At 40.0% G+C, this 15,313-nt stretch overlaps 1 protein-coding gene across 4 annotated transcripts in view; it reads left to right on the top strand.

The window, feature by feature from the left end:
* Positions 1-15,313, top strand: part of zdhhc8b (zinc finger DHHC-type palmitoyltransferase 8b) — a 56,529-nt gene that overhangs the window by 24,220 nt on the left and 16,996 nt on the right. Inside the window, exon 1 of one of the 4 annotated variants that reach the window (XM_072388462.1) lies at positions 5,331-5,516. The exons of the other annotated variants lie outside the window; for them this stretch is intronic. Within the exon in view, the coding sequence (XP_072244563.1) occupies positions 5,515-5,516 (2 nt within the window). The 5' untranslated portion in view covers positions 5,331-5,514. Of the gene's footprint in view, positions 1-5,330; positions 5,517-15,313 lie in introns of those variants that run through there. 4 annotated transcript variants of the gene reach the window in all.

The raw sequence follows: 15,313 nt of genomic DNA on the forward strand, positions 1-15,313 counted from the left end.
GTTGCTGAAGTGACGCGACCCATACATGTCACATTGTGCTCTCAACAAAAGCCAAGACTGCACTGGCTGTACCAAATTCATATTTAGAAAGGTGATTGTGCTTGTTTGAATAGCTGGCTCCCTAGACCAGCCTCAGGGGCCTGTCAACCTTATTTCCCCACTAACAACATAACAGATTATGGCTGCTACAGTAAAATGCATGTCTGCTCACTCTCTAGTTCCCCTGCTTATTTGTAGGGATCGGAGAGGTGGGATTACTTTTATTTGTATTTTTCACGGTTGAATCTCGATCCCCCCACTGGTTATTGGAAGAAATAGCTTTTCAAACAGAGCCCTGAGCTGTTATGTCAGCTTGATAGTGAAAGCTTGGTTGGGGATTAAAATTAGCAGAGCTTAAACTTGGTTGCTTTTATGAGAGTTTTGGCTTGCCCGACTGCCGTTTTCCATGGCAATTCAATAGCACTCATAGGGTGTGATCAATCTGTCTAGTGGCTGCTGTCAAAGCCAGACTTGCAGCATATTGTCCCGTCACTCACCATTTGTCAGGTGTTGCATTGCCTGACGGGCCTCACTATTTCTAATAGGAACCTTGCGGTCAAAGAAAACCAGCCTTCCCACTTCCAATCCTCCCTGTTGTACTTACTCTGTTTCCTCCTTCACTTCCATCTAAGCTGTCTTTGTGCACCCAGTGTTAACTTTCCACTATTTTCAACCCCTGCTTTTGGCAACCAAATCCTACAGAGACAGAAGGGAAGATGATGCTGACAGAGATGATATAGCCTATTCTGAAATATTCTAATAATATTATTAATCATTATCATTAATCTTGCCTCAAATGCTCCTAATTCTAATAGTTTTTTATAAACAGGCCCACAATTGGTCTTGAAATATATGTAAAATTGAGTGCAGACACAATATGTCATTTATATGTCCTCCATTATGGCTTAATTTCATATTTCGAAGTTTAAATGCTAAAGTATTCATCTAGAGTTAGGTTTCTGGCCATCTGAAGGATGTTCGTACAGTTTTCAGTTTTTACAGTTTTCGTCTCCTGTGGAAGCGGGGAAACTATGTTAAAGAGAGCAGTGGGACCGAACCAAAATATAAATGATTCCGGACAGAAAACCAAAACAAGGATTAGGGAAATACCTGAACAGTCCCCATAGGTGATGGGAACTGTAGCCTCAGGTGGTGATTTTTAAAAGTTTCATTGCTACATCTGATCACTATCACACTGCATGCAATACCTTTGATTTACTGTTATAAAGAGAGTCGTATATGCACTTTTAAGTCAAATCACCGTTGTACTGCTGAGCTGTAATCTGACTCCAGTTGTGTTAAAGTTTTACTGTGTGCTGTTTTACTAATTTGTAGTGGAAAGAAGTAATGATGCCCTGAATAAGCAGTGCCACTGTAGCAGTGTTTGACAATGACATCCACAGGAGAACGTTTTCTCAGGAGGAAGGGTGGTGAAAGCTGTAGTTTCTTAAGTGGTTTTCCTTGTGCACATTTCCTTAGCTCATTCTGGGCTGAATGCTTTTGTTTCCCTGCCCCATAATCACAGAAAGGCAAAAAAGGAAAGAAAAAAGAGGGAGAAAACCACGAAGAATACCATAAAGAGTGATTGTGGAGAAACAGTGCTGGGATTCCAATGTGTGGATTGGAGAGGATTTGGTCCTTTAAATAGAAGCACCTGTTCAGCTGGGATTAGTTAGAAGCAGAGCTCTATTTTGGTTCCGTATGGATGTTTGCCCATCCTGCCCTGGGTCCTGACAACTGACAACTGAGTGTAAAGCAGAGTTGTGGTGATCTCATTTGAGGCTGTGGTGGGTAAGAAGCGCCTTCTGGCCTTCTGGCATATTGCTGGTGTAGATGCCTGAACCAGCTGTAGGAAATGCTCTCATTTTCTCTGCAAATGCCAAGGAAATGCTGATCGCTGGATAAAAATGAGCTTTCACATGCACCTACATGCACAGAAAAAGCCTGCATATTTTTGAATGCAGGTTCAATTAAGTGGCTTTTTAGACATTTTCTGATTTCAGGGTTGTTTTGAAAGGTTGATGACACGTTAGGCAAAATCCTAAATGCATGCACATCATCTTTTGAGGGATACATGTGGATTCACAGCACGTACTGGACATACAAAGTGAACCCGTGGTCACTTGGAAACATGACTTGAGTGAGATCTTCTACCATCTTTTGAACCTTGAAGGTGAATCCAAAGATAGTTTGGCTCTGAAAGTGTCTTAATATTTCAAGCAGTAAGCTGAATGTTCTAAATCACACTGACATAAAGTATAGTAATTTAAATGCTTTTGCAGCTTTCACCTACAAATCTCGCCCATGCTCATAGGCCCAAAGAGCCCCTTGAGAGTTTAACGGATTATAAATCAAATTCTCATACAGTGTGGGTTTTTGCCTGTATCATAACACATTCAGCTCTAACTGTTTTAAGAGTATCAGATCGCCCCACCCAGCCAACTCAAGGGAATTTTTTGTTGTTTTTTGGCTGGCTTCAAACAAGCAAATCACAGATGACTGTACTCCACCTATAATTGGGTCAGCATGTATATTTATAGACAAAAACTGTCTTTCCAACACAAAACCGAGCTAGTTGTGCTAAATAGCCTGAATTGCGCTCAAAGTAAAACACCAGTTATTATCAGTTTTTCTCATTAGGGTCCTGTGAAACCACCAGTTAGAACGTCACATAGACTAAAACGGCTAATGTAAAGGCTGCTATGCGCCCACCAGAAAGGAACAGAAGGAGATAAGAGTGTTTATTTTGTGTTGCTTAGCACAGCTGTGGAAGAAGCAAATAAATTGTTATTCTTCTCATTTTCTGCAAGGCTGTGCGCTGAGTAATGGGAAAGAATGCAATGAGAGAGCAAAGTGCATTTATCTTGATCAGCCTCCATTTCAGCACGTTGTCAACTTTCTACTTCCCATCACTGTGTTAAGCCTTTCAGCAGAGAACATAGCCAGGAATCACTTAACAACGTAGTAATAAAATTCCACACCCTTAATATGAATGTGTTGTTATTGTAAAAGCTGTGTAGCGCAGCCCCCACCCCTCCTCACGCCATCCCCCTCCGTTATTGAATCAGCAGTGACGTGACATCACCATTTATCCCCACACATGGCTCCGGAGAGACTCCTGCTGCTCTGATTCCCCGGTGCTCGCCTGCCAAAGCCACCGAGGGAAAAAAGATCTCAACGACCCCTTAAGCGGATCAGACCTTACATATCGCTCCACAATTTCATTAAGGGGTCACAAATGGCAGGGCTGTTGGCGCCATAATAAACTCCCCTCTGCAGCTGGAGCAGATGGTACAACCTGAGTGTCCAAAGGCATCCACAGGGATCCCCTTAATGAGGAAAGCAGTCCAGCAGCAAGTACTTTAGAGGAAAACTTGTGCCTTTTCATATGATATTCTTAAGGTCCTATGCGGAGTGTGTTAAAACAGATAAAACTTTAAATCATGGTTTGGCCTCTCAAGAAGTCACAGGGACACAACTTTTGTTTCCTTTTAACAAAATGGCTGTGTATCAGTTTTACTTTGCAATAGTTGAGCTCGCATCCTAATAAGTAAAACCCTGGCACTTTTAATCTCCTCACCACCAAGTTAGTTATTAGCCACATACCTTGTAGCATGGTAAAATACTGATGATGGTTATGTGTCACAGGGCAAAAAGGCAGCAGCTCTCTTGCTTTACGATACATGTACAAAATGTATGAGTTGGGAGTTATAAAACAAACACAAAAATGACATCAAATGTTTAATTTAGTCTATATGATCTATGAAATAAAGACAGAAATAGCAGAGCCATACAGATATCCAGTTTTCTCTTAAATTATTCAGCAAGTTGAGGAGTTTAAAAGGTTAACATAGAACATTTTTATACCCTTTTATTTTGCTCTTTTTGCCCATGTCAGTTTGGAAAATTCAAAAGAATTTATGCCAGATACAGGCACCCAAAGGGGTTCACAATACACCTCTAAAAGTCTTGCAGAATATTGTGTGGCAATTTTTTTTTAAAAAGAGAAAAAATGCTCAAAAAGTCTAAATTTAGGTTAATAACATTAACCTTAATATTGATATAACTTTATATATTCTAACATAACTTTCATACATTTACAATTTTAAGGAGACTATTAGAATATGTACATTCTGATTTTAACTAGATAATACTGAAAATGTAGAAGTCTTCATATTTTATTCATATACTATTTGCAGGATATTTTACATGAGAGGATTTCTGCAGTAAGGACTAATCAGTATGATTAGTGAATGTAACTGTAACACAGTATTTCATCCATTAATTGCTCTTGTGTCTGTATGATGCTCTTTCTAAAGGGACACCTTTGTCCAAACTTTCTGGACACTGTTTATCTCACAGAGCCAAATGTAAACAGCTTGGGTATGTAGATAAATCCACAGCTTCGGGCTGCTGCCCCTCATCATGGTTGTTACTGTAAACTTTTAATGGATGTTTTTTTCTCTCTCTCTGACACTTGCAACATTGTTGTCATGGTGACATTTTGGTACTTCAACTCCTGGATTCTACCCTTCCAAAATTACTTCACCACGCTTAACTTGGAATAATCAGCTGCGATTGGCTGTACCACCATTTACGTTGCCACAGAGCACATATTTAGCTCGAGCTCCTGTCACTGCTATCCACCCCTATTATGTTTCGGTCAGCAAGTTTATAAATTCTCCTCTTGGAAAGAATGGATGCTCAATTGAGTCTGCATTTCTGGGGGAGCTCTTATTTTGGTCGGAGGAGCCTAGACGCTGTAACGGCCCCTGTGAGGGTTTAACGTCAACAGCCTATATTTACAACTGTCCACTGGCAGCGAGTTTGCCAACTAAGCAAGGCCCACTGGACAGTAGCGTGTGAAACGGCACTTGATGTGAAAGAACATATTGAAGTCGTCCGTTGAACGCTAACAGGGATTTAATGTCAATAATGTCACTGTTCAGGGTGAATGTCATGTCAGTCATGTTAGTCTGTGCTGTGACATTCTGTGTGTTCAGATTTTGCATATTAGACAGGTCAACCCAGTTTATTGACCCCTCCACTCATTATCTGTCCCTGTCTTTGTTCCTAAGTTCCCACAGAACACTGGTGGGATTCTGCCCAGCGCTGCCAGCCACTGTTACTAAAAGGAATCATTGTGTTGTCTTGTTGCTGCCCGGTAAATCAATGGGAGTCTTTGTTCTTTGTGCCACATGTAAGACGTAGAGCCCCAGCCCATACAGACGCGTCATGATTGCAGCTTGCTGAGTGTAGACTCAGCAGATCATGTCTTTTTTGCTTTTCGAGCAGTTACAAAAGGACCAGCAGATTGTCACATTTCATTCCAATCCCTGCAGCTATCCAACCAGAGAAGGAACGCAGAAACTATGATATCATGGAGCTGCCATACTTTATCTCCTCAGAGGTTTCCTAACCCATTTTTCTCTTTTTCCTCACTCTGAGCCGGTGAAGAACTATGCCTGTTTCTTTATGTAAGAGCATGCTCATTCACATGTGATGTTGTTGTTTTTTTTGCAAATAGAAATTTGTTATATGCATCCATCTATGCATCTGTTAATGTTGATTTGTTCATGGCTTTGTGTTGATATTTAACCACCTTCCAGGCCTACAGCTGATCTAGCTCTCCGTCCTTGCTGGATGAAAAAAATCCCCACTTGACAATACACAATTAAGATTCCTGCAGATGTGAAAAGGCCGCTGATGATTTCCTTCAGTCGGAGCGAGCAGAGAGTGTGGGAGGCGTGTAGAGAGAGAGAGATGAAGAAGGCGGAAGAGAGGGTTGGAGGGAGAAGTGAAAGAGGAAGAAGGGGTGGGATGGGCACTCTTCAGGGAGGTTTAGTGAAAGCACCTGCCTCAGCTCTGGGACTCAGATGATGGATGAAGAGGAACAACTGAGCTGGGAGGAGGAAGGGAGGGGATGTGAGTAGGTTTGAGTTTGAAATGAAGGACATCCTGTCCTGATTTTATTTTTTGTTGTTTTCATTTCATAGATGATAGTAGTATACTGGGGATGGGAAGCCACACGGGCGAGGCACAATTCAAGAAAAAAACGTTTTTAAAGGTTCTAAAATGGATTTTTTTTTCCTTTTTTAGTCTTTATAATCTCCTGAAATCTGAGTTTGTTCTTGTTCACTTTCCACTGAATCTGCACTGTATTTACATTGTTTGCCAAATGGCTGTTTGTTGTTCGTGGTATGAAGCCCTGTCAAGTTTTCAGTAACTGTCATGTTGACAGGAACATACAGTATGGTGTTCTTTAAATGACAGGATACCTATCATTGCCGAAATTATCATTCAGTTACGTAGCTGAGCAATTCCACCTTGGAAGTGAAGGGCACCAGTGACAGTTTTAAAATTACAGAGTCAAGCTGCCAGGATTTCATATGCAACAAATCTGATGAACCAATCCTATCAACTTGTGGAACGAGACTGACTGGAACAGAGTGTATGTGATATTAGAAACAGATTATTAGCTTTGGACTATTCTAGAGTGAAACATGTAGATCATGACTCAGAACTGAAGGTCAGCGGTTCGATTTAAGTTGAAGTGTCACTGTGTTAGTAACGGAATCTCACACAGAGCCCAATATGCTCATCACAGTGTGACTGTATAGCAAAAGAACTGCATTTATAGAGTGTAAATACGACAAGAATCCCTATATGGCTTTGCGCTGCCTAGATAAGATTAAAAGGCTGAATGTAGGTATGGACCACTCACCTTTTAAACCATTCTAACCAGGATGCACATGATATTAGCATGTCATCGTTATCAGCAAAGAAAACCTTTGAAATGTTATATTGGCATCATCTAAAAATCAGCACATGCAAGCAAATAAGTTCTAATTTGGCCTGGTTGTGGCTCATTTCAGGCTTCTCACTACAAGAAGATTATTCTAGATTGTAGGAAGAAGTCTTTAAAAGTCTAATTTAGGTAAAATTTTAAGTTGCTTTCTTTATTTCTAGTGGCTCTATAAATAGGAATGATCACAGTCACAATGATTCACTTCACTTGATGATCATATATGAGTATCAACATTGGTTGATACAGGAACATATTTGTATATCCAGTGTTAGAAGAATGCAATATTACACATGCCTAGTTCTAAGATATGAATAAATAGGTGACCCTATACAATTCCTCTTTGTCTCAGAGTTCATGTACTTGTTTTATTTCTGCTTTCTTTGTTATTTGTTATCACTACTTGCCATGATTAAGAGTTTAAAGGTGGGCAAGTATGGCCAAGCTGCATGGGCGATTTTTCCCCTGTTGAGAAGATGGAGTAAAGTAATCATATGATACAGCTTTTTGGAAGGAAAATCTGGGCTTTTAACTGAACTAAGTAGCAGATCTGACATTTGTAATTAACTAAACTGCTTGGAGGTCTGTCAATAATTCAGCAAGGGATGAATATTTTAATTGTGTACACAGCTACTGTATTTAAAAAGCTAATTGTGTTGGGGGACACAGAGGCTCTCTATCAACTATGAAGTAATGGAGCAGACGGAATGCGTTTTGGGTACATTTATTAGCCTCTTTTATCCTATTTTGTGAATGAAGATGAGATGTGTTTCACACATCCAAGTTAACCTTTGCAAAGTGACATCTCACTGGAGTTCAGTCACTGGAGTGTTGCACTTTCAGAGAGACACTCACACCAAGCTGCAGGGTTTCAGGGGCGATAGGCAGTGGCTAAAACACAAAAGAGTTTTTATCCATAATTAGCAAACATTCAATGGGATATTTTATGTATATATATATATATATATATATATATATATATATATATATATATATATATATATGTGTGTATATATATGTATATATATATATATATATATATATATGTGTGTGTGTGTGTGTGTGTGTGTGTGTGTGTGTGTGTGTTAGGGTTGCCACAAACGATTATTTTAATAGTCGACTAATCACCGGTTATTTTTTTTCGATTATGCTACCCACACACCAGAAGACTTTGAAAAGACTTATGAAAGACTTTGAAAGACTATCAGCTCACATCTAAAGACTAGTGTTTAGAGTTTTTAGTCCCAGACTAGCCTCAGACTAAAGATTTTACAAAGACTGTGAATCTTGTAGGGTCACTATTTACAAGAATACAACTTGATTTTTTAGATTTTTTTCCAATCATGCAATTTTTCCCCATTATGCTCAGCAGAAGTTTTACAAAAATGGAGGAGAAGCAGCTTTTAGCTACAACTGCTCTTGTCTGTGCAGTGGTTTATAGTGAAAAACCCAACAAAAAGAATAGAAAACGCCACAGAATATGGGCACGGCCTTGGCTATATGGACAGGGACCGCCTGCTTGTCGCTCGTTCTTCTACGTCCGCCGATATGTTTGTTATTGACTGTCTGCTTTCCTGTTTCCGATTTTGTCAGTGCTCATCTGTTGTTTGTTGATTGTGTTACGTCACTGTGACCTGCGATAATATTAAACACGTTTGATCCCAAGCCCAAGACTAGGGAAAGACTGGCATGAAATGCGGTCGCAGACTGCAGATTGCCACCTTAAACTTAACGATCGAGATGACAGGAGCGCACCGAGACTCCGGTTAAACTGTCAGTAAGACTATCAGTTTTTAGTCTGGGACTGTGAAAATCGTTTGGTGTAAGCCCAGCATTAGTCGACTAATCGGATCTTATGTATATTGAATGTAAAACATACAGCTTATGCACCAGGATGCAGCTGCTCTTATAATAACCATAATTATCTTTCAGCTTGGAGTGTTTAAGGTATATGCTAACTAAAAAAAAAAGACAATTAATATCATAGTTCATTAACCCTTTAATGAACTAAAATTGTCTCTGGCATCAAACATAGCTGCATTTAAATCAAATGAGGTAGGCACCTAAAACTAAGGAAATATTCACCAAAAGGTTTGGTCTCACTGACTCAAATATAACACCAACATGTTCAGTATGGACTCAGTCAGGACATTTACTTGCTGAGATGTGCAATGTAGCTAGCTTTGTAACAAAGCCGTCCATTGAAGATGAACGTACATTTTTAGCACTGAAACATAACGTTAGAAAACATTAGCGTTCCTATTCAAACACATCACTGTTATAATGTTACAGAAAACACATGAAATATGTGTGCTAAGGCTAATTAATCATATCGTCATCGCTAATGTTAACGTTTACAGCTATCAATATGAGTAAGTAGCAGGTTAACTCTCTGTTTACGCTAATTTTAGCAGCTAACTAGCCAGTTAGCTTACCAAGATGACATTTCCTCTTCACAATCAGCCACAACAACATGCTTCCTTTTCAGGTGCTCATGCACTGTCGTTGTGCTGCCGTGGAAGGCAAGTTCTGCCTTGCAAATGTTGCATTGCACACATTTGTCTTTAGTTTTGCCGGGTAGCCATGATACCACAGCCCATCTGGTTTAACTTCCTGTGACATCACGGCTGACCACGGTTACCACTACTGCGCATGTGTGTCAAGGACAGAAACACAGACGCCGCAGTGGAAGCTACCACAGCAGTTTTGAGAGGAAAACAAAGTGGCATATATATATATATATATATATATATATATATATATATAGCATATAGTAAAGGGGAATGATCTCTGTGTTCACAAGAAAAGGGGTGTTCTGGCAACTGTGCTCTCATAAATCTGCATACATAATGAGGTGCTAAGTTTCCTAATATAAAGGGTGTATTTTGATGTATCTATAAAAAGATTAATTTATGTCTGGAGAATGATTTTATTCAATAATTCAACCTTTGGTGAAGTGCATTTGTTTATTTGTTATTCATTCATTTTCTATTGAATTATATATTCATTGCCAGTTATAAGACATGAAGATCTAATTATGTGATTCGTGAAATGTTGAATTGTTAGAGGGCTTCAATATAATTTAAGCAACCGTTTTGTTGCTCATAAAAGGCTTTTTGCTAGTACTCACAGAGTGAAATACACACAGGCATTCTTTGCTATATTTGCCCTGTAATAGAAGGCATCAGATAAAGACCCACAGGGAGGCACATCTGGACTTTAGTGGTTGGAGAACAGGTCTGGTCCCGGGCCTAGTCTGTCATAATGCATCCAGACATGTGGGCAGCTGTGGAGGCAAAGCTATTATGGAACCCACGCTACCGCAGAAACCTCCCTTTACATACTGAGGTCGTGCACTTTACATAAGCCACATAAGCTCCAGTGTAAGTAAAATGGAAAAAAAGGAGTGTTAGTGTTTCACAGAGCTTCCTGAACAAAGGCTGCTTGTGCTGAACAGAAACACTATGAACTGTATCGAAACTAGTGTGAAAGATGGGTAAAAAAATAAGTTAGTATTCTAATACGGCATTGACATATCCTCCCCCAAAAAGCAAGATGTGTTGTTGATCTACTCTTGGTATTTTTGGTGTCTCCTGTACGGCTGCACATGTGGAGGCCTCAGGGGGATATCTGTATTCACAACAGTGGTGTTGCATCTTACAACTGTTGGGGGAGCCAGAGAGCACAAAAAAATGCACAATATTCTCTACAGTGGGTTGGATTAAACATTGACTGATTAATTGTATAAACCAATCAAATCACAGACAGTGGGGTTTAATATTCAACACTGAACCCTGCCCTGTTCCACGGGATGCAGCCAGGGATACTGGCAAAATAGGCTTCTGTGTGTTCACAAGCTTGTCCAGGCAGATTCCCACAAATCTTTACCAAATTCTGAGGCATGACTGTTGCTTCAAGAGTGATAGAGGAGGAATATCGTGTTACCATTACCCTTAATTCTATTACAAGTTGAGTCTTGTCATCCATCTCTGCCATCCTTTGTACCGGCTAGCCCCTGTGTGTGCGCATTAAACTGATTGACGAACAGTTCATTAGGCTGATGGGCTCTGCAGAGGCAGAAAAACATTTCACCACCAACTGGATTTCAAATACTTGCAGGATTTGCTGTGGCTTGACACTTGCTGCAGCAGCAGTTTAGCATGACCAATTTTCTGAATGTGGAAATACAGTATTATAACTATAAGTAATAAGAGTGTATTCACAGGAACAATGTACTGAAGTTGTGGAAATGACATTTTAGTCAGTTGTTTTTCTTTTGGAAAGGTGTTTGGGTGTTGTGCTGTAAATATCTGTTGAACCAGAAGGTGGATAAGTAGTTGATCTGCCAAAACTGCCTGCAGAGAGGCAACATGACTGTACATATCCCATTGTGAGTACATGTGTGTGTATTCTGAATGATTCCAGAGAATTTTATTAACCAATGCTCAATGACAGATTTGCGCTATTTGTATCATTCACACCTCAGATGAGTTATACTCAGCTCCAGTTGTTAAAATCCTCAAATATTTGTATCAGCTCTGGCCTTCAAAAAGATTTAAGAATCAAGCTTGGATAACAAAGCAGGTCTTGTACAGCACACTGTTGCCTGTTTCTGTGACAACAGTAGCTTGTGTTAGTGCATATATGTGTTTTAATGTGCATTGCCTCCTTATTAAACTGTAGAACCATGCTGTATAGACCGCGTGGGCTGGGTTGTGTGTGTTTATGTGCTTGTCCAGTCTGAGTTCAGTCTCAGCTTCCTGCAGGAAGTGAAAAAAGGTCTGAACTGACCTCACTGGTGTGGATGGAGCAGCTTGTAGATGACGCTCACAGATAAATAGCAGTAACAGTCATTGTGTCGGAGAGGGTGGGGTTGGAGGAACTCGATTGTGCATTAAGGCAATGATATTAAGGTCAGCAAGTTTTTTTAGTTGCCTCTTAAAACTCTGTAACAGCTTTTTCTAACTTACCTTCTGCCTTCAAATGTGCGTTGGTCTCCATTTAGTCTGTTTGTCTCCGTACTGTCTGTTGTATTTCAGGAGTAACTCCTCAGGCTTCTGCTCAGTTCCCCTTATCTCTCCTGGCTTCATCATAGAATTGCTGAGTCAGCAAGATGATTTGGCAGTGTTGCCCTCTGTTTTTGCTGTGAACAGAAATGCATTTACCAGTGCATTTGTTGTAAGATTTGGCTGTCGAGTTAAAGGTGCATTAATAGTGTACATCATTCAAATATTTAGAAGAATGTGAAGAAATAACCATTAAAATGTTACATGAAGGATATCTATATACTGTATGTTGCTATGATATCTAGCTGTTTGGCCCATTAGCAATCAATTAGAAAGGTAGTTGACAGTTTGCGCTAGCTCGGAGAGTTGTCATGAATGCGTAGTATGTGTGTGTTCCTATTGTTTCCAAACTAGTCTTCTGAGTAGTTTCCATATTACCAAGCTCATAGACTAAGCTATTGTACATAGACATCAGACAGAACACCCTGTATCACTTTCTGGTATGATAGCCAACTGTTTCTGGCGTCATTACAATGGGAGGCTTTTTAAGTTGGGTGCAAACCAGTGTTAAACACTGTGCTTTCCAGCACTCTGGAAAACAGGCTGCAGATACCTGAAAACAGGCTGCAGATCGGATTAAATGACCTTGCTGCCTTTCTGAGTCATAACTCTTGGAGCTCTTAACAGAGGACACGCATGCAGGCCATGGTGATTGGGGCTTAGAGCAAGTGTGGTTTGGAATGTAGCACAGGGAAAGTAAACTTCTATGGGGATTGCTTCCTCTCTGTACATATCAGCCTAGCAACTGAGTGACCAATTCCGATTGTTATTTGAAGCTGGGGTATCCAATTTAGCTAAACTCATCCACTCCCCACCCACCAACAAAAGCTAGTATCCAGATTGGGTAACATGCATATTTCAAACAGGCAAAGCTCATGCACAGATACAGAGACATGCAGGCAACAGTTGTGTTGGCAGAGTATACTGTTTCTGTTACTGCAGTCTAATACCCACAGATATTTACTACACATGTCTTGTTAAGCCTTGGTGTCTTTGGCCACATGAGCCTCATTGATTACAGCTGACCCATGGCACTTTACTGGTTTTCAGTTTCCCACGGGATGCCTCGAAAAGAAGAAGAAAAAAGGCAAACACATGTGTCATCACCCCCAAGGGGAGCGCTGTACTGACACAACCCTCACAGCATGCAGTGGATGTGAATGCATGTGCCTGGGTGTGTTTTCTGTACCAGTTTGGTGGGAAATGCCTGTGCAAGTCATTTTTTATTAAGAAAAGTAATTGACATTTATTTTATTGGATTACGAGAGCAGGCTTTGTTGATTTGCTGTGTTCCTGTGAGAGAGGAAGTGAATATTAAGATTAACAATGCTTATATTTTTTATTAAATAACTCAAACAATTAGTAGGGACACAGAGATGTGGCAAAGTCTCCCACACACACACACACACACACACACACACACACACACACACACACACACACACACACACACACAATTTACTGGCATGCACACCACATCTTTCCTCTCCCATACAGAAAACGTTTTGAAACATCATTCAGTAAGATCCATCTGCTCCAATGCTTATTCTCATTTAGACAACTCTGTGTAATATCAATTTACAGTTCCCAATAATTTTTTTTTTATTTGAAAGATGTTACATCTGAATCTGTTTTTATCAATAAAATGTTACATGTAGAGTAAAGCAGTAATTATGCTGCTTTGCATCACTTTGCATTTGAAGGAAAGCCTTCTGTAGCACTCTTACTTACAATATAACTCTGCAAAGAGCCGTCTGCATCTAGAAAGGCTCTCTTCATTTGGAAGTCAAATCTTGAGCATCGTCTTGGATTGCTTCTCTTGTTTGGAGTTACAATCCTGAATTTGCCTCCACTGCCAAGGTGGAGTGCCCTCTGTGTTTTTTTCTGAGGAAACCAAACAGCCCGCAGAGGTCTGTCAGCGTCACTTCCCAGTTTTAAAAAGTTTATACGTTTCAGATGAATGAAAAATTTAATCAAATGACTTACTATTTTAACAGGCTATCTAGTATTAACACTGAATATTTTATCATCGGCCACTGACAGTGGAAGTCAGTGTTTGGCATGATGAGTGTGTGTGTGTGTGTGTGTATATATATATATATATATATATATATATATATATATATGTGTTTGGGGTGAACTGTGGGGCCATGTATTTAATTTCTTTCCAAATGGACTCAATTATACAGTTATGAAAATGCAAATGATGCTGAGCTCGGAGCAGAAGTGCAGATGGAGTTCAGTGTACCCTGCTGCTGCACAGGTTTCTTCTTTATTCTGTTGTTGTGGAGGCAGCCTTTGTCTGAGGCTCCAATTGCTAATCTGTTTTGCTTTTCAGCATTAAATAATAATAAGAAGTAGCCTTTTTTTTCGTATAAGCAGCCGATGATTTCGCTCTACACAGTAAAATCTCAGCCAGTGTGTGCAAACCGGATTTGTGACATCACAGCCAGTGTGGAAGCCAAATTATGATCCAGTAAGCCTCCAGTATATATACGCATTGAGAAGACTTAAGCGATGATTAGAAAACAGGCTTTTCTTTTTATCAGCTGGGAGGAAGAATATAAACACTACTGCGTTCAAACCAACCACCCAGGCTAAACAAGCGATGAGACGATTAGCATCTGGCTAGGATTTACTGTTTTCCAACATTTTGTACAATTTTCCTTTGGGATAAATAAAGTATTTTTCATTTCACTAATTTAATTAAATTTTATATTAAAGTCACTGGTAAATGACTAAACTAAATTCATATACAAACTGTGGATGTTGAGCTCAGACTAAAATCCCACTGCCTCACAGTTTGTGGCATGAAAAAGAAAATATTCATCTTTTAGAAGTGACTTAGGGCAGGAGAAACTGAATTTCATTATTGTAAAGCTCTGCTTCTCGCCCGACCTTCCTGGAACTGTTCAGCTCCATGCCTGCAGCAAACATCACCTCTGTCTCCACTGACAACCGGCCTGCCGTTTCTGTGTGTGGAATACTAAATGCCGTATGTTTGAACGCAGAGCCTCAGAAATGTGTTTGTGCTGGCAGGTCCCAGTTCAGTTAGGAACAAGTGATGCTTCGTCTGTCATCCGTAAATCCCATGAAGAGGAACGTATGTTGGATTAAACTGGAGAGTGAAAATGAAAATGGATAATATCCCGACCTGGGCACATGCAGGGACAATTCTGTAAGGAACTGTGGAATGTGTGGATCAGGTGAGATAAATGCTTAATGTGGCACTGAGATAAGGTCTTAAATTCAGCTTTTGACATTATTTCCTCAAAGATATCCTTCATAATTAAAATCGCCCTCCTGGGGGGTGAAATGATGCCAGTCTTGCAACAGATTCTGGATCACTGGTTCTTAGTAGGCATTCTGCAGGAGAACAGACCTCCCATGTGTGTCCCGCTGG

Source organism: Leuresthes tenuis, unplaced genomic scaffold (assembly GCF_036924035.1).
Source record: "Leuresthes tenuis unplaced genomic scaffold, fLeuTen1.0.hap1 SCAF_6, whole genome shotgun sequence".
Lineage (NCBI taxonomy): Eukaryota > Metazoa > Chordata > Actinopteri > Atheriniformes > Atherinopsidae > Leuresthes > Leuresthes tenuis.